Source organism: Pangasianodon hypophthalmus, chromosome 24, assembly GCF_027358585.1.
Source record: "Pangasianodon hypophthalmus isolate fPanHyp1 chromosome 24, fPanHyp1.pri, whole genome shotgun sequence".
Lineage (NCBI taxonomy): Eukaryota > Metazoa > Chordata > Actinopteri > Siluriformes > Pangasiidae > Pangasianodon > Pangasianodon hypophthalmus.
The window spans coordinates 10,719,951-10,747,441 of NC_069733.1; the positions used below are offsets into that span (position 1 = coordinate 10,719,951).

Consider the following 27,491-nt stretch of genomic DNA (forward strand, 5'->3'; position numbering starts at 1 on the left):
CCAGAAATAATAAGGCTGTTAAGTAGGCAGAATAGAACATGATGTCCTACCTCCGCGCCACCCGCTGCATGACCTGCGCCTCTTTCATGCGTTGCAGCTCTGACATGTATGCCATGATGCGAGCGTTACAGGTAAGCAGACTCTTAGAGGCCTCCAGCGCCTGATCCCTCTGTGAACAAGCGGCCAGGAGTTTACATGCTCCCTCTCGCATCCGGATCTCATAGTCAATCTTCTTCTGGATGTCGCTGTCCTAAAACAAGGTAGAAAAGCACAGAGACTGTTTAACATTGCACTTAATTAAAAGTTTAACAGAAGAATGTTTGCTCATCTTAAACACTGCCTTACCAATGCACCATCATATCAGCAAAAATGATTTTCTCCACCATTAATTTGATAAAAGGGCATTCTCTTGATCTGGAGAAATCTCATGTGCACCATATAAGATATATTTAAGATATAAAGCTGACAATAACTAAACAAATATTTACAGCTTTTACAAGCCTCAAGATGCAGACACAAACCTCCCCCTCTCCTAGGGAACATTCTCTAACTCCCTAACACGTCTGACTGCTCCACACCAGGGCAATTCCTGCAGTGTCTCTGTTCAGTCATGCATGAAGCAGGGTGCAGAAATTAACACAATGGAAGACCATGGCCTGCTTTGAAGTAGATACGGACATGATGAATCCTTCATGATCTCCAACAGAGGACTGTGAAAACCTGAAACACACACCCTGTGCCCTGTGTTTGTGTATGAGCAGGAACTGTAGTCAGTGCTGAGCTGAAGATGTCACTGAAACTTGCGCTTGGCAAGGGAAGATTGAGAAATGTGAAAGGATGTGGAAAAAAAGAGAAAGAAGTAAGAGAAAGTAAAAGAAGGAAAGACAGAGTGATTACTGAGTGTTGTCACCTAAAAAGGATTACGTAAATCGTTGCAATCCAGAAAATTAACTCAGCAATATCTCAGAAAAGGGTATTATGGCATAATCAATACTAGTCATATTACCCAGCCCTATGCAGCAGAAGCATTAAAAAAGCCTGCTGAGAAAGATTTGCTAGAAAGAGAGAAGCAAGACAGAGAAGTAATAAGGGGGAACAGCTGTGAAAAGAGAAAGCACAGATGTTTCAACTTTGACCGTTTAGGGATCATTTCCAGCTCCTCCTTGTGATAAAATGCTGTGAGGTGTCATAATGCTGGACTGTGTGTGTGTGTGCTTCTGTGCTCCTTCAAATTATACACTTCAGACCATTTTGTCCATGTAATAGGCTTGCATGCTTGTGTTGCTATAGCGACATCCCATAAACCCACATTTGGACTTGAAGAGCTCATTAAGAATAACCTGGGTTCCAATTAGCGGAACACAACTGCTTCACAGACATACACACACACACACACACACACACAAAAATTAGACACATACAAGACGAGCACACACACACACACACACACACACACACACAGATTCCAGCTTTAAGTCCACTTCTGAAGACAGAAGACATAATAAAGGGCATTTCTAATGTAAATTTATTCAAACTCAACGATATACAATCTACAACTGAAGAAAGTATGAAAGGATGTAAATCAGGTTTGTAATGCTTATAGTTACACTGACAGAAACCATTTCTGAAAGAAAAAAATACTAAAATGTACCTCTATTTTAAACTTAAACTACAAAACAAAATTTAATGGCATTTTGCCTATTAAAACACCACAACCTCAGCCATTACGGATAAGTAAAGTGTTATCTTTATTAGCAAGCTCAAAAGCCTAATTTAATTGTGTAATGAGTTAAAACTGTTATGCATATGTTTACATACATGCTAAAAGTTAGTGGGATCATGAAAACAGCTAATATGAGACCTAAAACAAAAAAAGCTATGGATGTTCCACAGAGCTGGAGGATATAAAAAGATATGTAAGTATTTAGGGATGCCATCACCAACAGTAAAACCATAATTCATACACGGACACAGTTATTTTTCTTCCTCTCCTTTGCAGAATCTTTGAGTCAGAGAAAAAAAACTGCCAGAAAGATTTTCAAAGATCCAAAACAAACAGTAAGAGACCTAAAAGATCTTGCAGGTGAGAGGAATAAAATATGATATAACTGGAGTGATGTAGCTGAGCTTGAGGAACTGTCAGAGCCAGAGTTCACAGACTATACTGACAGTGATGGCATTGTGATAGAGTTCATATTTAATTAACTGCCCACTTTGGGTTTAAATCCAAATACAGATTCAGATATGGATATTTGGAGCACTGAACAGCTAGTGGCATTGCGTTACACTTCTACACCTTTGAGAATCTCGTGTCTCAGGCAGATCAGTAGCTCTCCTCTGAGCCAGCAGAAGGCCTCACAGTATTTATAGCAGTGAAAGAGCCAGGCTGCTGCTCTAGGGGCTTTCCCACAAACAAGTCCACACTCAGCTACTCTTCAGTAATAATGACTTTCCTATGCCACTACTTCATTCATTTTCAGCAACAAGCGTGACAAGCTCTGCGACATTTCCAACGAAGTGCCAACTTTGAATTGAAGCAAAAACAAAATCCAAGCAGTGGCTTTAGATATCAGCTCTTACCCCAGGCTAAGAACAGGGGATAAGCTTCGAGACGAATGCTTTACTCTGAACAAATCTGGTAATGTAAATGCAAATGACATCTATTTAGATGGAAATAATGCACAGCCTCTCTCTGCAGCTGCTCTAACAGGCGTACAAACAGTCAGCGTGTGTACACACATTTATAAGTAGTGTGAAAATGGCATGAGTGCTTTGTAAATAACAGTCAAAAGCGTTCTGAATCAGCGCTGAGAAAACAACCACTTCACGCCAAACTAAGCAAGTGTGTTTGTCTAAAGGTAAACATTTGTCAGCATGAACATGTTTGTGATATGTATGACTACAGACACAACACACACACACACACACACACACACACACACACACCCTGGTGCCAGACACCCCATCGTTCAAGCCAGGTGTCAGAGAGGGCAACATGCCAGGCAGAAAAAGTGAGAGAGTAAATGGGAACTTGGCCAGTTGCATACGACTGTGAAAAAGAGAGGGAAGGAGGGGTAGCAGGATCATAAGAGGATGACACGAGGGAGGACACAGACACTCTTCTGTTCCTACATAATGCATAGTGAGCGCTGATGGGAATAAGTGAGCAAGATGAGGTCATCATCTTGTATCAAAGCAGAAATAAAAAGAAAGTGCTCTGCCATTTTTAAATAAATAAATAAATAAATAAGCAAGCAAGCCAGTCCTTTGTCATGTCCTGAAACGATCTGAACCAGACGAAGAACTGAATTTGAGATGACAAAGCAACATAGGGCTCGAAGCATTTGCTCATTAATGCAGACTAAAAGCAATAACACACAGTAAGAAAACCTTTCGTGTGTACCAGTAAATTCTTCTCAATTTCTTCTGTGACCTAAAGCTAATTACTAGCTTGCTAATGGACAATAATTACCCAGTACCACCTCCTTCATTGTTTAAACTTCAGAAACTCAAACTGGGCTCATTACTTTACCACCCCATCCCCTGCCTGTATAATTACACTGTAATTGCTGAAGAATTTGCAATGAGACCGTGGTAACTCCACTGCTAGACTATCGGAAATGCCATTGAGTCATGGGAAGTGACTCTGGTCTTTGGAGAATATCCTTTAGTTTTGAAGTCTTCCCCCCGGAAAAAGCCTCAATAAATTAACCAACAGCTCTTTTCATATGAAAAAGGCAGAACGCCTGTATGAGAGCATGACATTCGCTAAGCATTAGGAGAAGAGTAAAGAAATTGAGCGCCAATAATATTACAAATAAAATTTTCATAAACTCTTCACTTTGCAGTTAGCACACCTCTGAAGGTTCTTACGATAAAGAAGTTGTTCCATACTCTTGTGTCTCATAGATGCATTTTTTAAATTTTTTTTATTGGCATTCATTGCCTGTTCATGGTCTCTCACTGAGGATGGCCTCAAGGAGAGCGACCAAAAGGAGATAAACAAGGGGGTTTGTGTGACAGACTGATGTATGAAAATGTTCTTGGTTGATAAATGTAAGCAATTATAGGCAATGATGTGCCATGTGTCACTGGTGACTATCATTTATCATAGGTGAGCTGACAACATTCCCCGTCTGTGTCTTATCACAAATGAGACAACGTGGTGGCAATTCCTGCTGATTTTGACAGTTCCTTGCACCAAAAAAAAAAAAAAGGGTTGATATTAAAGTGGGCAGCACCAACAACATACAGGTAAATTTCAATACAAAATCTACTACGATTGTACTACGTATGATTTGTGATAAACAGGAAAAACCCTGATCTCCATGAGGACAATTTGCTTTAAACATTTGCACACTAGAAATCATGCAACAGCAATTACTGTTATATTGTTTAAATCATCATACAAAGCTAAGAAAAGCAGAGTGTATTTTATAATAAGTACTCTAAGAGTAAGATCAGCTTCAGTTCAGATGGTTCATATCAATCTGTGAAGTGCTGTAAAGTCACGTCCTGCCCTTAAATCCTGACTGAACTGGCTTTCATCATGGCTCTGCTGTGACCAAGACAATAGAGGTGAAAAGAAGGATGTGAGAAGGAAAGAGGGAGAGTGAAGCGTTGATGGCCAGCCCTCAACACAGAACAGGGGAAATGGGAGGAACCTGGATAGCATAAAAGCACATCTGTGTAAACTGGAGTGAGACTAAGAGGTATTGGAAAAAAATAAATAAATCACTGACCGCAAGCATGCAACCACTTACACCGGCATATTAGTATTTTCCAAACCTCATAAGAGTTTATGAAGCAGCTGCAGCAATAACATGAGCAATGAGTTTTCGCTTTTGGAGGATGATGCTGAATCGTCAGCCACAGCAACACAAGGTTCATGATTTATTCACCAATGAACAATGCAAAAGCATTATTCCACTTTGGTTTTGATGTTTTGTGTGCACTGATGGCCAAAACTCACTCCGAATTATAAGCTAACCACAGGTTCACTATTCAAACGTCTTGGTAGTCTGGTGAAAAAAAAATCTGCCACTACACTTGGCCATGCCACTTAATGGTGACTGAAAATTCAGTTTTCACTCATGTAGCTGTCTGTGAAGATAATATTGGTCTCCTGTAGTTTTACTAGGTATTGAAGCAATGTCAGCAAGAGAGGGGACAAAAAAAAAAAAAAAAAAAACCTTTTGGGCGTTATGCACTAATTCACACTACTGACTCTATTGCAGACAAGGTACAGCTGCCAGTGCAAATTATACCTGCACAACGCTCTTACAGTGCACAAACTACAGTGACACCCATAAGCAAAACACAGAAGGAAAAGCTAAATTCCTGCCCACACCCAAAATGCAGGCTTTCACTGACCGGAGAGATCCAGCTTCCAATTAGCTGACCGCAGTTATGCGCTCACCCACACACATACTCGGTCAGCATAATCCCAGCACTCCTTCTCTCATTTAGAATGACGATTGGTGGATGATGGATGTTCTCAGGGCCAAGAGTATACTAACGGTGGACAAAACAGAGGTGGATAAATGATAAATTCATTAACTAGCCCAGTGGGCAAGTGAGAGCACCAATGTGCTGCCCAGTCCCATGCTTTGCTTTGTTGAAACCGAACAGATTAGAAGGCGGCAGCTAATGTAATGTAACAACGTATGGCCAGCTAGCTAGCTAAGTGCATTAATAATATAATTGCATATAATTATTATTCTCTTCTAATGTAGCACATCATGGTTGCGCCCTCGACAAAAAGCGTTTCTGCAATGAGATTTAGTGTTCTGTCCTCGTGTTGCACGTAAAACATACCATTTGAGACTGGGGAGTTATATACGAGTTATACAACTTTTACGTGAGTGTTCATGATCTTGAATCATCAGTAATCCATGCATGCAAATTAATCTGCTTAGTAAAAAAACATTCACTCTGTTAACAAGGCAAAGAGTGTAGCGCAGCACGTGGTGGGATTCAGAATCAGTAGCGTGCAGCAGTTACAGCATGGTGATCCATCACACCACTGCGAAGTGTACACAGTTTAAACATAGCTACCTACCGAATGACAACTTTCATTTTGTGACAATCAGGAGAAGAGTTTTTTCTGGCCAACTATGAATAACTCCGAATAAAAATCTAATACCAAATCATCTTTTTGTCCTGGGTACCCTGACTACTGATTTGCCCATCTGATTGGACATTAAAATCTACTTTGGTACCACTTATTTTACATCATTTATGGAAATGTTGAATAAGAATACAATAGAAACCGTAGTCTTTTGTAGGTTTTTAAACATGGCACTAGCATTTTACTTGTTGAAAACCCCAACTTTATCATGCAACACGAAAATATCTTCAGTTATCAAGATGAGATATATTTGTCATGTTGTTCACCCACACCATGACCCCTTTCCCACATGCTCAAAACTTTAACAAAGTCTGCACTGAGTCACACAAATCCCAATATGTGCCCAGTTTCTCTGAAGAACAGAATAAAACACTATTGTTTGAGCCTTTTTTTTTCGCATTGGCTAGTTTTATAGAGCCAAGATGTGTTTGTTTGTAGTTTTTGAATATACTCCTGGCACAACAGTCCACAGTTATAATCCCTCCATACGCAACAAAAACTTAGCCAAAAGCAGAGCTGACGATTAATTCTTACACCCAAGCAATAAGAAAAAGGACTTCAGCAACAAATAACTGCACAATTAGTTAACCAGCATTATGTAGGCTAAAACGGCATTCCATTAGAGCCACAGCAGCACACTGCTCTCATTATTATGAGTACAATGGGCCATTTGAGACGTGTATGTGCGTTATCTGCAAATGCGTGCTGTGCGCCTTTGAGACTGCAGCCAGCTGTTCTCCACACAAAGGAGCACAGGCTTCCAGCACAGATGCGTACTGGCTGGAGATGTGGAGGAATCAAAAATCAAAAACTCATTATTCATCAAATCTACAGAGGAGAGGAATTTGACTTGACATATCAGTGCAAAACATCCAATATGTATCCCACATGTACATATGAATGACAAATTAAAGGAAAAAACAACTTTTAGTAAAGTGTTGTCACCAGAACAGCTTCAGTGCAGCTTGGAATAGATTCTACAAGTCTCTGGAACTGTACGGGAGTGATGAACACCAAAATTCTCCCAAAACTGTCTCAACTCGTGTTTTGATAATGGTGGTAGAGACGCTGCCTAACTCCAAAATCTCCCCCTAGGAGTTCAACTGGGTTGAAATGTGGTGAATGTGAAGGCCATAGCATATGATTTACATCATTGTCATGCTCATCGTCCATTCAGTGAGCCTCATTTCCTGTGGATGGGGGTGGAGTCATCCTGGAATAGAGCACTGCCATCAGGATAGACACATTTCATCAGACGATAAAACAGAAGAACTTGCAGTTATGTATACAACTATGCAAAACGTGTTAAAACTGGCAAACAAAAATACCCGAGAAAAATATATAACTCAATAATGCGCAAAATTAGTTGACTACACTCTGGGTGTACATCTCACACATGTAAGTGTATGCGAAACAATAGGGGAATATTTCTGAACTTAAATGCTGTCTACGAGGAAGAGAAAAAAATTCCTAAAGCAAGAATAGAAAGGCTGAAATAGACGCTCGCAGGCTGTGATTTCTGCTAAAGGGGGTGTTACTAAGTACTGCGTAACACATTCCACAGTTTATATTTGCGTCCCCAAACTGTTAAAGTCAGTAAGTAAATCTGATTTGCAAGAAATTTTTTAAGCATGAGTCTGATCACTGCTTGTTCACTGGGAAAGTCAACTAAACATTTTGCTATCATTTGCTGCCTGAATTCTTGTATATGACAATGCACTAGTACAAGGCAGTAGAAATACACACATACTGAAGGAGCAGAGAGGAGTAGGGAGAATTTAGGGGGAATGCTGTTCTTAAATGGACACCTAATCTCCATCTCCACTCTTTAATGTCATTATACTATGATTATAAATACATCACATACATCCTTACAAGCTTTGATAAGTTAGCCGAAGTACAATGGCCACTAAGCAAGAGCAGCAATAGTTTACACACTCTTGAGTGCAATGGGATTAACTACAACTGGGGGGGAAAAAAAAACCCAAAACATATCATGCAATGTGGGCTCCATGAATTTGAGCAACTGATTACTGCCAATTTGTCAGACTGAAAGAATGCACAAGATACATAAGGGTCATTGTATTGAGCATTCAATTGCTGAAAAGAACTGCACAAAAAAATGTTTGAATGCACTAGGCGCAGCCTAAAACAGCTAATAAAAGCTAAAAAACCACAAAAGTAGCACTAAAAAGAAAAGTCTATGATCCTTCACAAAGGGAGTGCACACAGGGATGGACCACTAAGTGTGGTTTCTAAATGAGGACAACCAAAGAACTGAGAAAGAGCAGGGCCTAATGTTCTAGACTAGACTGCCAATTTCATCTTTTCTTCCTCTTGGTGAAGCACGAAACCATTGCAAGCCTTGACTGAAGCAAGAGTGAAATGATACTCCAGGGGTGAATAAATCATAAATTCATTAGCACACCAGTCAAATAAAGGCTCCAATGTGCTGCACAGTCCCATGTTTTAGTCGACCAGAAACCTAAGTGACTAGGCTTAAATGTGGTAGTTAACATAATGTAATAACATATGGCCAGCTAATTATCTAGTTAAGTGCATTAATAAAGACTAAGAGAAACAAACAACTTTATAAATTCCTGGTGATGGGACAACTGTGTAGCCACAATCCTTATGCTCTGCTGATAACATTTTCAATGTCCTCACTGTGTATCTCTTTTTTTTTTTCATTTTTAAATTATAGTGACATTTTTACGTCATCCCTATATTTCACTTTGCTCCACGCCTGTCTATCAGATCACCACCAAGACTATAAATGAGGGCAAGGGAGTTTCCATTTGCATCTTAGCAGAGGGAACAGTAAGCTAACACTGGCTGATCTTAGATAGCAGTTAATCCCAGGCTTCAGTGCTGCTTGAGGGTGTTAGAAGATGTAGTCTAATGAGCTAGAGGAAAGTAAAAAAAAAAAAAAAGATGAGCTTGAGGAACACTTTCTCTGAAGAGGTCCACGTGCCACGATCCAATTATGTAGCAGGAATTACATCAAGGTACTGATTGCAACAAATATGAAACTGTTTTTTTTTTAATATATTTATATTTGTTATGAAATTATAACAAATATAAAACTGTGATTTAAGGTTTGAATGTCAAAAGCTATACTGTAAAGTGGTATGAATTTCAATAAAGGTACATCCCTACTAGGGCATTTCTCGTACTGGATATTTCATTTATTGCTGAAGACTATAAACTTTGTTTAAATACAAAATGTCAAAACAGTAATACAGATTTGCCTTGAGACATTCAGAAGCCTTAAGTACTACCCTTTCTATTGTGCTGAAATATGCCATACCTTGAGCTAAGAAGTTTGTTACAATGTCAGTAACTTGTTTAACGGCAACCGAGCACAGCACTCTGTGACTACATGTGACTACAGTCCAAACAAAGAAATCAGATTTGGTGGAATGCAAATCATAACACAAACACAAGCCTTAAACGCAGATTTATAAAAAGTACAGAGCTCGCCCTTTACTACAGCGACAGAAACCACACTTTCCACTATTAATCTTCCTCCAGTTGCCTCACGCACACAAACCTGCATGAACATACACATATGTACACAATCTCTAAACACTGCTGTGGTGCCTTATTTAGGCAAATACTCAGTATGTATAGATTAGAGAGACAGTTTATATCAATCAAAGCTGAGTGTGCAAGAGAAAGAGAGCACTTCTGGCTGCTTTATCTTCATAGAGCTACTTAATATGTATTAGTGATGCACTGCATCACACATTACATTAAGCTTTTACATTAAGAAGACTGCATTACACATTACATTATGCTGTTACATTACAAAGACTGCATTAAACATTACATTATATGCTGTTATATTATGAAGACTGCATTAAACATTACATTATGCTGTTACATTACAAAGACTGCATTAAACATTATATTATGCTGTTACATTAGGAAGACTGCATTACATATTACATTATGCTGTTATATTACGAAGACTGCATTACACATTACATTATGCTGTTACATTACGAAGACCGCATTACACATTACATTATGCTGTTACATTAGGAAGACTGCATTACATATTACATTATGCTGTTACATTAGGAAGACTGCATTACATATTACATTATGCTGTTACATTACGAAGACTGCATTACGCATTACATTATGCTGTTACATTACGAAGACTGCATTACGCATTACATTATGCTGTTACATTACGAAGACTGCATTACGCATTACATTATGCTGTTACATTACGAAGACTGCATTACGCATTACATTATGCTGTTACATTACGAAGACTGCATTACGCATTACATTATGCTGTTACATTACGAAGACTGCATTACGCATTACATTATGCTGTTACATTACGAAGACTGCATTACGCATTACATTATGCTGTTACATTACGAAGACTGCATTACGCATTACATTATGCTGTTACATTATGAAGACTGCATTACGCATTACATTATGCTGTTACATTACAAAGACTGCATTAAACATTACATTATGCTGTTACATTAGGAAGACCGCATTACGCATTACATTATGCTGTTACATTAGGAAGACCGCATTACACATTTCATTATGCTGTTACATTAGGAAGACCGCATTACACATTTCATTATGCTGTTACATTAGGAAGACCGCATTACACATTACATTATGCTGTTACATTACGAAGACCGCATTACACATTACATTATGCTGTTACATTAGGAAGACCGCATTACACATTTCATTATGCTGTTACATTAGGAAGACTGCATTACACATTACATTATGCTGTTACATTACGAAGACCGCATTACACATTACATTATGCTGTTACATTAGGAAGACCGCATTACACATTTCATTATGCTGTTACATTAGGAAGACCGCATTACACATTACATTATGCTGTTACATTACGAAGACCGCATTACACATTACATTATGCTGTTACATTAGGAAGACCGCATTACACATTACATTATGCTGTTACATTAGGAAGACCGCATTACACATTACATTATGCTGTTACATTAGGAAGACCGCATTACACATTTCATTATGCTGTTACATTAAGAAGACCGCATTACACATTACATTATGCTGTTACATTAGGAAGACCGCATTACACATTACATTATGCTGTTACATTAGGAAGACTGCATTACACATTACATTATGCTGTTACATTATGAAGACTCCATTACGTATTACATTATTGTGCTGCTACATATTGCACTGCGATATTTCAGGCTAGATTTGTTACAGTATCATACTAGATTTGTTCTTTTTCTCCAAAATCCAATGTAGCATTTTCTACTGATATGCCTGTACCAATACTGGACATTACTAGGAGTCTGTATCTTATCTACGTTGCCAGTGCTCAAAGCAAAATACTGTTTGTCTTCTGCTATTAGATGTAGGATTGGAGACAAGAAGGCATGAGTGCTGGGAATAGTAAAGGCCAGACTGCACCAAAAGCATTTCTGAAGCAGTCTTACTCAACTGTATAAAGCACATCTCATCTGCACACAAATCCCACAAACACAGAATAATGGATGCTTGACAGTTGGAAATTGTAGTGCCAACAGTTTACACCATACATACTGCCTTCATTGGGAGATGATTAGAAAAAATAAAAGAATGTAAATTTATTTTTACATATGACACAAAATTTATTGTAGCTTTTTTGAATAAATTAATGATACAATAATGTGACCATTTTCTCAGTATATCATGTGTATTGTGATTGAGATACACACTGTGTAGGTGTGATTTATCATGACAGCTACAGTAACTAATGGATTGTAGTGCAGTGATATCAGTTGTTTTGTCTAATCAATGATTTTGTGTCCAAGAATTAATACATTTAGAGGAAAACGATGCCTTCAGAGTGGCCTACAGCCAGAGCACACACCCACCAACCCACACACACACACACACACACACACACACACACACACACACACACACACACACACACACACACACACACGACTTCTCAGCATCTCGTGTGTTTACACACACCCAGAGAAACAGCGTAGGCTCAACAGATCTCTCTCTCACACACACACGCACAAATACACAAACACACACACACACACCCCTGTCCAGCTGCAGCTTTTATTTCCCAGCGGCTACACTGATGCTCAGAGAACAGGCCGCAGACAGAGAGAGAATGAGAGAGAGAACAAGAGGCAGAGAGAAAAAAAATAAAGGGGAGAGAAAGAAAACAGACACACCGGTAAAGTGATAGCACAGAGAACACAGAGCAGTGGTGTAAATAATATACAAAAAGAAACAGAGCGGACATATCTACTGCTGATTCTACAGGCTATTATTACAAAAATGAGGAAGTGGGTAAAAGAAACTAAGGAACAGCGACAGACGTGAGGGATCGAGAGATGTAGGGCAATTATATGAGTTACTACCATGCAGAAGCGTTCCATTAACACACACATAATTTTGGGATGTCAACCACATGAAGGCTGGCACTGGGAGAAGCAAGACCTAAAAAAGAGAAAAGTACCGAACTAAAGGCCTCACACAGCGCATCTATTTAAGTCATTGAATCAGACACAGACAGCAAACCACAAAAAACTTCCTGTATTATCCTGTTTCTAAATGGAGATAAGGATGCGAGTCTGACAGCAATATCCTTTTCCTCCATTGACATATGACTCACATGACACATGGCACAGGCTCATCTTAACTGGACAGTGAAAGACTGGAAGAAGACCAAGCAACATTTTTCCAATCTTCAGCTGTCCAGTTTTGGTGATCCTGTGCACACTACAGCCTCAGATTCCTGTTCTATGCTGACAGGAGCGGAAGCCAATGTGATGATCTGCTGTTGTAGCTTGTCTGCCTCAAGGTTCGATGTGTTGTGCTTTCTGACATACCTTTCTGCTCACCACGTTTGCAAAGAGTGGTTATTTGAGTTACCCTAGACTTCCTGTCAGCTCAAACCAGTCTGACCATTCTCCTCTGACCTCTCTCATCAACAGTGTTTTTCCGCCCGTAGAGCTGCTGCTCACTGGATGTTTTTTTTGTTTTTATTTATTTGAACCATTCTGTATAAACTCTAAAGAGTCACTGAGATCAGATTTTTCTCCATTCTGATGTTTGTTGTGAATTTTAACTGAAGCTCCTGAACTGTATGATTTTATGCTGCCACATGACTGGTTGATTGTATAATTGCCCGACTGAGTAGTGAAAAGTGTTCCTATTAAAGCGGCTGGTGAGTGCAAATGTGTGTACTTATTTTTAATTGTTTGATGAATTTTTGATTGTGATTTGTCAGAAGGTGTTAATTTTCTATAACAGCAGCTCGGACAGTAGGTCCGGCTATAATTCAGATCACAGGATTGTTCTAATACATTATTGTTTCTGCAGTAATAATTCATTCACAGGGACTTGCATGGCAGATGCTCCACATAATCAAACAGATCGAAAATCAAACAGCAGTGTGGAGATATTTCTCTCCTTCACAGAGACAGTGAAATCTGTTTTCACTCTGATCTAACTATCCCAGGCACAGAAAGTGGATACAAAATTAACAGTAATGAACACCCAGGGCTTCTCGTGGTCACAGCCATTCAATCCAGAATGACACTCTTATAGATTTTTATAGAAATGAGAGAGGATCACTGGAGAGGTTTAGACAGACCTCCCTAACTGCTGGAACTGATGTTCTGACACCATGAAATGAACCATGAAGTCCAAGGCACTCTTGTAACACCCACACATACTCATACATAAAAATTGCTAGTGTAAAGCAGCTCTTAAGGTATGAACAGTCATGTAATGAAGGAAACAAACCAGAGAACAAACATACAAAAACATTATAGAGAACAGTCACGAGATGCTCTAACCAGTCCAGCAACCGTGCAGAAATTCCTGCTCATAATACTCCCTATAAATCACTCCAAACCAATTATTTCCTCACCAGCTCTTCATCTTCATTTAGTTAGCCATGTGGATTTGAGAGTGTGTGGTCAGAATGACGGTTGTTCTGTTCATGGTTTCGCCCTTTGCTCTTGTTAGTCACTAAGTCGTGTGAAGAAAAATTAGGTTACTAGTTTTTGATCGCAGGAACTGTGCACCTCTTCCATCATTGGCTCTGTGAACCCTGGACTACCTCCAGGGGCAACAGGAATCATCTGAATTCCTTCTTGTGTATGAGACTTTCCAACAAAGTCACAAAATGATGTACGAAAGTATTTGCAATGAATACCGCTGCCATACAGCCATCTTTCCTGGATCTCCCTAGGTTAGTGCTGGTTCAGAATTATCTGGGGTTCACAGAAAAACTGTTAGATATGCAACTGACTAGGGATGAAGAAAAAAACCTGATTCTTAGATGCATCTTGACACACACTTCTTGAAACACCATCTTGACAGAGATGCTGCATACCACACACACACACACACACACACACACTACAAACAGCTCCGAATTCTTTCAGCTGGTGATCACATTAATATTGACCTGAACAGTCTGAAGCTTTTCATCATTCAACACATTATTTCTAGCAGTTTCATCTGTTACAGCCCTGTGTGAGATGTTTAAGGCCACTGTCCTTGAACACACACTGTAACATTATTCAGGAAGTGACTGATACATCTGTACGTGTGTGTGTGTGTGTGTGTGTGTGTGTGTGTGTGTGTGAGAATGCAGAGCTGACCTCTCTCATACACAGCTGTGTTCTCCAGGGGATACTTACAGGCCTTTCTGAACCCAAACGGTTCATTCACACTACTCCTACAGCCTGTGTGGATGAACATGAAAGGGGAGAAATATAAAAAGCAAGAGAGACACAGGAAGACCAGGGAACCTTGAGGAAACCCACAAAGACATGGGAAGAATATGTACATGGGGAGAACATGTTCAATTTATACATAAATAAACAAATTTATTTAATCTGGTCCTCAAACATCGTATCGTCATAATGTCGTAACGTCATATCCACAATGGAGACATCTACAAAAAACTAAAATGTTTTCACAAAAACAGGTTCTTTTTTTTTTTTTACTCTTATTTAAAATGCTAGAGTGACCGAAACTGCCTCGTGCTGCATCCTTTAAAAAACTTTTGTCCTACAAAAATACACTGATGACTTCTTCCATGTCACGTCTTGTCTCAGCCTGCTGTGGAATTTGAGGTTTCGTGTTGAGTATGTGAAATCAAATTAATTTTCCCATTAAGATCCAAAAGTGAGGTCAGATTCGGTTGTCAAACTCAGTAACGCATGTAAGTTCTTCCCACGTCAACTACATTTTACAGCAAGCTGTTAAATTTGTGGAAAATGCCATTGCTCTGCGTGCTTAATAAACTTCAGTGTTCCTCAGCCACCTTCACCAACTCCCTGGACCATGTCGACTACATCTGTTCTTTCACCCAAAGCCACAGAAAAAAGAATGAAAGCCTGTCTTCCAAGTGTCATTTGATGCTGTTTGACAAGTCAAATGTGCTTGCCACAAAAGTATTATGGGATTTATATAGGCTTATTTTGGCAAATGTGTCTTTCTTTTTAGGTCGTTAAAGAGAAAAACCACAAAGCAGTATCCGACCAACTCTAACAGCAGTTTTTGCTAGTTGAGAGGCAGATGACCCTCATCGATCAGCAGCCTTCCCATTAATCCCATTAATCAGAAAGTCAACTAGCTAACCACAACTGTGGTTCAACTAGCAAACACCTCTTCAGCCTAGTTTTGCTGGCTGTAAACATACACTCGCTTCAAACAAACCCAGTATAAGGCTTTAGAACACCAGACTTTGCAAGAAAATCCACTATAATGGTTGGATACAGTCAGGGTCATCATGGTGGTAAAAACAGACAATGGAATATCATTTCAGTTTCCCTACTAGGACAAAAACAAAGAAAGCAAAGTCACTGAGGTGATGCAGAGACATCAGATGACTTGATGTTTCAATAATAATGTACAAAAACATTGGTTTCAGCAGTATCTGTAAATTTCTGAGAGCATCCTCCTGCAATTTTAATCCTGCTGACTTGGCTTTGTTATCTATTTTAAATAAATGCATTCAAATTCAGCCTACTTCTCTCTTATGCAATTTGTATGTTGACATAAGTGTACAGTCATATTTAGCCTGATGAATGCTTTAACAGATGAGCCATGACTGTAGCTGGGAATTACTTGTGTGCTGTTTAAGAGTTTTGAAATTATTCATGCAGGAGCAGAAGGGGTGAATTAATGACTGTGCAATCAACTCCAAGGCTTTACTGCTCTCCATAAACCAAGTTCAGGATTAACTGCGTGATTATGGATCAACACAATGCCTGCAGAAAATGTAGTAACAAGCTAAGCATCAGATATCAGATGCAAACTAAAAGATACCCTTTGTATTATCTGCTTGATCTAGCAGACATATGGCACAATCCCATAATGCAGCTCAATGTGACGTCGATTCTCAAGCCCTATATAAAATCTGTTACCAACTTAGTCGTCTAATCTAGCACATCACCCAGCAGGCCTGTAAAAAGGCTTGATCCCAATCGCTCTCTCTCTCTCTCTCTCTGATTTCCATATGGTCATTGTAAGGAAGAAGCTGATTATCTTTCTTGTGCTTTGCACTGAATCAGGCGTGACAGCCTCATAAAACAAAACTCCCAGGCTGTGGTCTCATCCCTCAGAGTCTGTAACACAGAATTTCTCTTTCAATCTCTCTCTCCCCTGCTGCACTATCCACAAACAGTAAGCATCTTGCCATTTTTTGACCTGTACAGAGATAAAGTGCAGTCTCTAGGCTAAAAATATATAAGCAAGTCGGTATGCTCAGCAAAGCAACTCTTCCAAGACTGTATCTGGACAAGTCGAGTGGAAAGGACATGAGGCTCTAATAGCAGAATTGAGACACACAGCAGGAGGGTTAGGTTTTTGGGAACTCTGTGTGTGTAGTGTGTTCCTCTCGTCTTCATTTTGACATGCACCTGTACAGCGCACACACTCTCCATCATGCTCCGACACCTTTGAGAAGAATGATCTCAATTGGCCATAGACATGACCCAGATTTTCCAGCTGTGCCACATCCTACAATGACATAAGATTTGTCCTTGAGAAAACCAGGCCTTGGGTCTTTCAGGCGAAAGAAAAGAGGAGAAAAGACCCAAGAACAAAACGTCCAGTACTTTCCTTAGCTTTAAATATTGTATTTGAAAAACCATATCCTATAGTCCAGACCAGACCAAAGTCTCAGGTGGGCAATTTTCATTAACAGTCACAAGCAGAGATGCTGCATTTCCTGCACTCTGGGGAAAAAAAAAAAACATGATGCACTACTACTAGCAGTTAATAATTCCACTAAAGGATGCTCGAACAGATGCCAATAACAGCGGGAAATGAAGACAGCAGGTAAGCTGTCACACTTCAGGGATTAATAGCCTATCTGTTGATTTGTTTGGAACAAAACTGATGCTTCAGGAGTCAAATGAAACCTGCAATGAGTCAAAACAGCAAAAAGCATACATTCTCTGCGTTTAGGCTAATAGTTTCAGTCTGCCAAAGATTCACCAGGATCAGGACACACATCTCATGCATGCATCAAATCATCAGAAAGCTTATTTGGAAGGGAGTGATTAAAGGTTTGGGTTTGAGTTAAAGAGGAATTTGAACGTGTAATAGTTATTACTGAGGCAGTGGGGTACTGGTGCATATATAAAACGTCCACATTGCATGAGATACACAGCAGCTGATGTGCCAAACCAATTCTATGTGAAATATCAATGAATGGCAAGATGTTAGCGACCTTTTAGTCGGCATGTTGGCACATTCTGAATGTGGAAAACATGGAAAAATGGTATCAAGAAAATGATTTAAAATGGGTTTAAAATAGACTGAAAAGTTATGGGAAAATGTCAATACCAGATCATCATCAGCAGATATCCAAATCTCAGTTATCGATGTCAGGAACGAAAATTTACTAATATGTGCATCCCTACTTGAGAAACAGCATCACACTGGAACGCAGTATGATCTTGTTACATATCTTGCACCATTTTGCTACATCAACAAATGAGGAAACACCACATTCACATGGTAAATTCATAAAGGCGGAAGGATAACTGATGATTTACAGTTCAGCTTAAATTAATGACTAAACCTTATACAGTCTCCATATGAGTCAGCTGATTTGTTGAAGAGATAATGACCATTACAGTAATGCAGATGTGCAAACTGAGGTCAGCAGGTAGAATGAGATCTCACAAACAGATTTGTTTTCAATAACCCAACTTTTTTTTTTTTTTTTTTTTTTATAAAGAGTCTAATGTTTTTATTCTAGCTAAATAGGACATGCTGCATTTCTCCAGTGTTTATTCTGTTTACCTTCATTTGGACCCACGTGACATTTTTCAATCCATCCTGCGACATGCTACACGGTAATAGGTCAATACACAGAAAACAGACTTATAGTAAAGCACATGGATATGAAATATAATATTCATATGACACCGTGCAGCACACTGACCTTCGCGTGACTCTATAGAGTGTATACCACATCATGGCTGTGACACAGTGCGCGTGCATGCAGCGCTCGCGCTAGAGAACGCTGGACCGTTACACCACCGCTAGCGTTTAGCATACAGCCTCCTGAGGTAAACACTTCCTTTACATTCTTCACAACATTTCAACACAAATGCATTTACCTGACAGATATAACGCACAAAGCTTCATTTCTGTAACTATTTACACCCACAGACTAAACGTGTGTTCATACTAACGCGGCGAGTTGGACAAGAAACTTACTCGTTGATTCTTCGAGTTGTTCATGTCGCTGTGAGAAGAGGCAGAGAAAAGTCCCGAATCACGCCGCTTGCGCAATACTACACACGCTCGCGCGCGCTCGCGCCCCAAACCCCGTTCAGTGTGTGAGCCTCGGTCACTGACGCGTCCCTCACAAACCGGCATGCGACGGAAAACTGTCCGCAAGACACGCATACGGACGACATCGCAGTACAGCCCGGTTAGTGCAGATCTTCTCCCCTGGCTGCCATCACAGTCCTGCCGAGCCGCTTTTATGCCAGCCTGCGTGGCCAGAGAGGAGGCGTGGGCTCGCCTTAATGCAGGACTCGGTCACCACTGCAGGCTGTGCAACGGCTGTGTACAGTGTGGTATAAGCGGCCACAGGTGCTGCTGGGATATCTGCATAATCCCGTCCAAGTCTTAGTCTCAGAGTCTCTCTCTCTCTCTCCCCCCATCTTTCCATCTTTCCAAATATCTTTCCATCCATCCATCCAACCCTTTCCACCCATGCATCTATCCATCCATCTTTCCATCAGTCCATCCATCCATCTATCCATCCATTGTTCCATCAATCCCTCTTTCACCCATCTTTCATCCATCTTTCCATCAATCCACCTATATATATGCACATGTATCCCTCCATCCATCTCTATTCACCCATCCATGTATTTCCATCCATCTACCCATTAATCTTTCCATCTATCCATCCATCCACCCATTAATCTTTCCATCTATCCATCCATCCATCCACCCACCCACCTATCCATCTCTCTCTGTCTACCTACCAAAAGCATATAGCTTATTAAGTCATTAATTAGCTACAGTAATAATTATGTCAATGGAAGGGCCTCACAAATATAGTAAAACCAAAGTGTGTGTGTGTGTGTGCGCGCACGTGTACATGTGTGCAACTTCATTACCACAAGGTTTCAGATGCTTAGGGATTGACTGCATCACTGCACTAACAATGGCAAGAATGATGCGGTTGAATGAGTAAGACAATGTCAGGACACTGGTGATCTGGCTTAGCACGAGTCCTGGTGGTTGGACTTAAGTCACAATTTTTGTGACTCACTGAGCTATGACCTGAGACTGAACTAAAACTTAAGCATAAGACTTCTACTTAAATTCAATGCTCTGATGTGTAAGCAGGCTATGGAAATGATTAGTCAAACTACGCTACTACAGCCTACTGCAAGATAGACCTGGCTTTGACTCAACTTGGATGTGAGGATGAAATGACTCTCTAGTAGGGGACTACTAGAGACAATAACTACTATAAGGGTCTACTAAAGACAGTGACTCTGCTGTAGGGGACTACTAGATACAAAGACTACTATAGGGGTCTAGATTTGCTTTTTGAAAACAGGGCTGGTACTGCTTGTAGTTAAACCTGGCTTTGTCACTATTTCTTACCAAGCCTAGGTAAATCAGAGTCTGTGTTATGAGGTATGTTTTAGTAGCATGAATGAGGTAGAGTATGCATGAATTTAGATTTTGATTACAACTTTCAGATATACAACCTTAAATTGACTAGGAGTAATGATGCATTACTTGGACAACACATTTCATTCCAATGAAGTTGCAATGTAAGCAAAAGAAGAGAGCGTGTAATATATATATATATATATATATGCTCTATGTATCATTTTACTTTTAGACATTAATTCCATTAATTCTTAAAGGGAAATAATACAAAAGCAGAACACTGATTCAGATTTGATGCTTCCTACTGTGTGTCAGTAGTCTTTACTCTCATAACAGTCAATATACTTAATAAAAATATACTCAGATATAGAAACCTGCCTTTAGAACAACAGCCACTGATGCAGTAACTGACTCCTATAACACTGTCTCTTATTTTTGATCTGGTTTAATCACAGGCCACCTCTCGAGTGTTTGATCAGGTGGGCAGCTGGAGAATGGAGGCTGCCAAGGCTCTGACACATTCATACAAAGATTAAGATGCCTCTGATATGCTGTGCCAGGATGAACAGTGGGCATTATTCAGCCTGGTGGAAAACAGCAGAGCGCGCCAGCATTCGAGAGATGCATCCCAAATGGCTATATGGCAGTACAAGGGGTGGTGGGTAATGGAGAGTATTATTCAATTAGAATAAATGTCAGAAAAGCTGCATTGTGATGGTGTGAAACAGCACTAAATACAATCAAACAGTGGATGGTTAAACTGCTGCAGTTCTGTTCGGGATGTTGTGGCTTGGTTTTTTCTTTTTTTTGGTGAGAAATATTACAAGAGTGGGAGAAAGGGAGCATAGGTGAAAGAGAGGCGTTTTGTGTAGGTATTGTAAAGAGAGTGTGGGTGAGCTGTAAAAAGACACGCAAGAAAATGAAAGATGGCAAGGTAAGAAAGAGGTGGAGAAATGCAGAAACGAGTAAGGTACTTTCCATGAATCTGTTATAAGATAAAATCAGTGGGATGAGTTGGCAAGGTTTTACAGGTACTACCCATCCCCGCCCAATAAAAACCAATCACTCAACTGTCTAAATATATCTATAGTCTGTTTGCTCTGAGGGCCTGTAAAATCACATCTACAGCCTTTACGGCATGGGTTTCTAAGAATCAATCCCCATCGGTACAGTAATAGGATCTAGCAGTGAACAGCTGCACACATAGCTGTGAAGCATGACATGGGGGAAAATGTGGTGGGGAGAGAGGGGAAGGGGGAGAGAGAGAGAGAGAGAGAGAGAGAGAGAGATTAATGTTGAAGGTGCAGAATGAGCACAAACGAAAGGCTTTCATTTCTAGTCACATACTGTATAAAGGTGGTAATAAGAACGGGCTCTGAATCTTAAAGGTGCAGCATGTAGTTTCTTTATCGTTTTTGTAGACATATAATAATGATGTCATTTCAAAGACACAGTCGAAAAAGTGTTACATAGTATTGCGAGCATTGGTTGCTACTGTATCCTCAGTTTGAGGGGTTTTTTCTGGTGCAGAAATTAACTCCACCTTGGCATAGATTCTACAAGTCTCTGGAACAGTACTGGAGAGATGTGATAGTGTTTTGATGGTGTTTTCATGATGGCAGTGAAGAATGCTGAACACCTCTGCCCAAAATTTCCCCTGCTATTCATGCGCCTAATAATAAGTCCATAACTCTCTTTCAGAGTGACTTAGATCTTTTCCTCTTGCTTTCTTGATGCAAAATCAAGGTCAGCTTGGACCTGCCTGGCATTTTTATTCATCGCATGTCACAGATCATGGTACACTGTTAACTGCTTAATTGTTGCTTCTGCATTTCTAACTCACCTTCTGCTGCTGTGGATGGTCCAAAATGGATCCCATAAAGATTTCTGCACTTCCTAAAAACATTTTATACTCAAGACCTACCCATGCTTCAGTGGATAATCCTCACCTGCATACTGATTTCTACATAAGCACTGCTGCTGTAATCATAAAGGCCTCCTAGTCACAATATGCTCATACTGAATATCCTTTCAACACACTTAGTATTGGTTGCCTTTACCCTTCTACAGCTGTATACTGTAATGATTTATAATCTCACTATCCGGCATCACCCAGAAAAGATGGGTTCCCTTTTGACTATGGTTCTGCTTAAGGTTTCTTCATCATATTGTCTCAAAGGTTTTCTGTGACACTTCATTAGGAATCTAAACCTACATCCAGACTTCAGTAAAACTGCTTTGGTAAGAGTGCTATGCAAATAAAACTCCACAGTGTACATATCCTGAGGTCAATCAGATTAAAACTCCCATGCAGTGAGGGTAAGAATAGTCCAGGACAAGGACAGTAACACTCATCTCAGAGTGACTGCCTGCCTAGCTGTATAAAACAACTAATTAAAAATAACAGTATGCAGTCTTATCACTACATCTTAATCATTCTAGCATTTCACTTGTATGCATGCAAAGTGATCATACATCTTACCATTTCTATGCTATTTATTTCCGCACTGAAAGAAAACAAGCCATTCTCTAAACAAACAAAATCTTGTTTCCTGTCCTGAAGAAGTCAGTCTCGAGAATTTGCTTCCTTCCTTGATGTAAGCATCAGATGTATGCTCCACAGATGTATTTGCTTCACAAAACAATCTTAACAATCGCGCTGTTTGGGTTGCCTGTAGTTTTTATATCTACGGCTATCTAACAAAGTATATAATTTTCAAACAGGAAATGTATTGAGGAGTTTTTCTACTGCTAATCAGCTGGGTCATGAGTGACAATGATCATAACATAATGCATCCAAAGCTAATTGCTTATAAAGTAACCATGGAATGTTAAGACTGTTCAGTAGATTACACAAGTGCATTATGTAGAAATGACCAGCAGGAAATGCAAACCAAGCTTTTAAATGATTTAATAATTGCATTAAAGTGTTCTCTCATGAGGTGGAGCTTCCCATTTCCCTTCACAGGATTTTTGTGGTGATAAAACAAAACTTGTGCGCTTTTTTTTTTTTTTTTTTTTTTTTTTTTTAACCGAAGAAACTAGCAGCCCTTAGAGCTAACAGCAAAAGCAAAACCATTAGTCAATAATAGTGTTGTTCAATCAATCAACTAATGGGTTCTATAAAAGTGTTTTTTAAACAGAAAATTGATTTTGAGGAAATTGATTTTTGTATTACAGAAACAGGTCAGCATGCAGCGTTGCCAACTCACAGCTTCAGGGTCCCCGGTCTGATCCTGAGTGTGGGTTACTGTGTGGCGTTTTGCATGTTCTCCATGTGTTCATAATGGTTTCCTCCAGGTTCTCTGGTTTCTTCCTAATATAAAGACTATAGCAAATAATATTGTTTAGTTCCTTATAATTCTCATTCTAATGTCTTGAGCTAAATGCCACTCTTAACAACATCCAAAGATGAGAGCGCAGAAAAGATGCAAAAAAAATGATTTTCTACAGTTACACTAAAAAAAAGGTTTGTCATCTTCCTTAATACAGCTGTACTGCTCTGCTGTTATCCTCTATCCTTTGTATATTTGTTTTGCTGTAGAAGAGGCACACTATCAGCAGCATCAGCAAATATTTCAAACCTCTGAAACATTTTTGCACATAAAATACCTTACTTGGAATTCTGCCTTGTGCTGGGGATGATGGCTATCTGCACCCACATGTACACCAAAGCTCCTATTTCAACTACTATTTTAACACCTCACACATTATTGACCACACAGCAGGGTCTTTCACTAGACCAAAGGGCATGCTTAAAATTCCCCTACGTCACCCTAAACAACAGGGCTTCACAGCATGACGCAATCAGTGTAACTTAATACACTTCATGTCCACAGTCCCAAAGCTAAATTCAAGCCAGCTTTAACTGGGTCCACCCTTAAAATTAAACAATTATGAGGCAAATGACACCAAGAGTTGATTCCAGTGACCTTACTAGGTGGAAACGGGAACATGCTGTGCCTTTCAGCATCTTTCAAATAACAATAAAGTTCTCTTCAGGGGCCTGCATGCTCTGAGAACCACTACCACCCTGGCAGCAGCAGGATCGATGGGGCTAGAAGCTGACGCAGCTTAGGCGTGCACAGGGGAAATGCGGTTACGCTAAGGAAGCTCATAAATCTAATGGAACCATTTAGTGATAATGCAAGACATGAAGCACTGGGCTAAAGCACATCAATCATCCAAGTACTGACAGATGACTGAGTGCTAGAACACACTGACCTGCAGCTCCACTGTTGAAAAGTGAACTATTAGGTAATAGTGGAGTTTTGAAACAGGAACATAAATTGCATTTTAATAAAGAGGGTGATGTGTAATCTGATAGTGCTATCTGTGGAGTGTAAGAGTAATGTAGCCTGGTGCAATCATTGTGGAAAAAAAACCAAGACTGTAGGAAAATAAATTCCTACATCTGTAAATTGTTAGAAATGAAATTATGATTGACGCCCAATTCCAGGTAACGTTGCAATGAATCTAAATATCGCAACCTTATTGGGCCTCGTTAATCAGTATTTTAGTAACATTGTGTGTAATTGTTTTCATAAGCCATGTCGAACTAATAATTCCTGCCACATTTAAAAATGTTTCAGGAACGCTGATGTAACTCAGCCATTGCAGCATGTTGGCAGCCACAACTAACTCTCACTCTCACTCTAGTTATAGCGCACTATTTATTTTGTCCTTAGTGAACAGCTAGTCTCATTTGTTTTTATTTATGGATTTCTTTTGGATTGCTTTCTTTTAAGTCATTAACATGAAAAAATGTTAATGTTCCTTAAATTAGTTCATACTATTGAAATATATAAGCAATTTAAACTTGACAACATAATCTGTATGTTATTTCAGTAACTCATGCTTGTTATATGATTTGAAGCTGATCAGTTGAGGCTCACATTAGTGAACCTCCTTGTACATAAATATTCACAAACTCAGGAGCTCTTGTAGAGTACAAACATTTTTCTAAACCGATCAGATTTTTACGAGCACCACATAATTTATTCATAAATGCTCCTGTGAATGATTTATGAATAAACTCTTTCATATCCACTTCGATAATTGAGGTCCATTGTTTCTAAAGCCCAAAATTAAATACACATTTAAATTCACCAGGTTAGTTCAATTATGGCTATGATATGTAGACAAGGTTGGGGAAAAATCCAGTTAAACAAATGAAGAGAGAATGAGCATTCAGACAAGCCATGAGAGTCATGACTCATAGTCCAAGGAGTAACAGGTTGAGGAGGGCTTTTCTTCAACCTTATCTGTGAAAACACAGACTCCACACTCTAATCATCATCTCTCTGGGGATCAATCTGGAGGTACAGTTAGACAATACTTAAGATGAACAAACAGTACTTCCAAAGTGTTGCAAGAGTCTCTTGAAATTCTTCCAGCACCACCCCTCCTCTTGAGAGTCTGAGGTGAGGAAATCATTTAGGCTGGTGTTTAAAAAAAAAAAACACTCCTGCTGTTTTGTCCAGCTTCATTGCAAGGCGCAATTCAGTTACACAACCGATCAGTAAAAGATGTAACTAACATGCATATAAAAAGAAGTTACTCTGAAGTAAGAGCACCTGTCTATGCACGGTCAGAATAAACCCCATAAATTCATCTATACCCTTTACACAGTCAGGCATTAGCATGTACAAAACATCTGTCCTTACACTAATACAGCACCTAAACTACTAAACTTATGTTTCCACGAATGGTAAGACAAATGACCTTCAAATGTAAAGTAACACCAAGCTGCAGTGTTTTCAGAGGTTGGATTAAATGACAGCCTTTGACAGGTCCATATTTCATCATGTTTGCCTCTTGTGGTATGTATAAGGCTGACCTGGTTAAAGCTGTAATAAATTGACTTTGGATAAAGGTGCTACTCCGATGACGCAGGAAACTTACGAGACCTTGAGGTAGCCTGTGAATTTTAAACTGCTATGAAATTCATTCACTTTTCCTTACAGTAAGGGGTTTCTGCTCTAAATAAACCATACTAGTGTAACTATGGTGGCTGTATGGTAGGTTGATCTGGTTGTGCCAGGTTTGGTAGGGGGACAGGGGGAGGGAGCTATGTGGTCTTCAACACCCTGGCTCCTGGCTGGTGTTTTTCAAAGGAAGCCTGGCTTGAGTTGAGGCATTTGGATGGTTCCTGAGCACAGGCTGTCCTTTCAGTCGCGCTCCGACCACGCCAGTGCTCTGGCCAGAGGCACAGAAGGTTAAGAAGGGGCATGGATGATGGAACACAATGCGTTCTTTCTCCAGCAGCCCATGCCTGACACTCCTCCAAGCAAGTAAGAAGTGCCAGGAGCTCACAGCAAGTCGATTCAGTCACAAAGAGGCAGTCACACAGACACTGCAACCCAGTAAACAAGACGTCAAACTGGATAGAGCAAAGCCCAAACAAACAAGCTTGTAATTAATATACTATTTCCATCGGTGCAGAGATGAAGACTTTCCTGTTGAATTGCTGGTTGCAAAGTAACCATAGAGCCTGTTTACCTCTTGCTAAAGACACATAGGTGACTGAATGACCTTTGCACTTAAGAATCTTAAAAACAGTTAGGCTTGCTGAAGTGTCTTATTGAATATTTGGAGGGTGGTGTGTCTCTCAGTGACCTTCTTATGGAGCAGTTCACCACTGTTTGTCAAAGCAGGTTTTGATTCATGTGACAGTTAACTCACATCATTAGCATGTTGAATGGGAACAACAGGTACTTAATCTTTTGCCTCAGTTACACTTACCTACCACTTAGCATAAAGAACAATGTAATAATGTAGGTATCTGGAGCAAACTTAGATCATGACCCCATGGTCCATGAGAGGTCTGGTCTTCTCATGCCCTTTCAAAGTTCATCTTCACAGCAGATAACAGTGCAGACCAAGGTCAAAAGATCACTAATTCCTTTGCTGACAAGCCCATTCTTAACATTCAGGTCTTTCTGGACATTTTCACGTTGCTATCTTTAATTCACAGCTTTACAAGAGAAAGTGCTGATGCTTACAGACATTAAGAGGCAACACAGGCAGAGTGTTCCAGGAGACTCAAGAGCTCTGAGGCTTGTGGAGCTGGACACACACCGAGCACACTGTCACATTGCGAATTCATGGTAAATATTTTGTGTATGTTTATAAAGCAACTCCTGTATCCTAGAGCCAGTGTTAAGGGCAAAAATCTGAAAAA

The 27,491-nt window shown here is 39.7% G+C and overlaps 1 protein-coding gene across 7 annotated transcripts in view; it reads right to left on the reverse strand.

Annotated features, from left to right (window-relative positions):
* Positions 1 to 27,491, reverse strand: part of rtkna (rhotekin a) — a 62,004-nt gene that overhangs the window by 13,643 nt on the left and 20,870 nt on the right. For 4 of the 7 annotated variants that reach the window (XM_026931587.3, XM_026931591.3, XM_053228957.1 and 1 more), the window contains exon 2: positions 51 to 250. In XM_026931587.3, coding sequence (XP_026787388.3) covers positions 51 to 250 — 200 coding nt within the window. Of the gene's footprint in view, positions 1 to 50; positions 251 to 345; positions 4,984 to 18,883; positions 19,142 to 27,491 lie in introns of those variants that run through there. The other 3 variants (XM_026931586.3, XM_053228958.1, XM_026931593.3) reach the window with 3 other exon arrangements.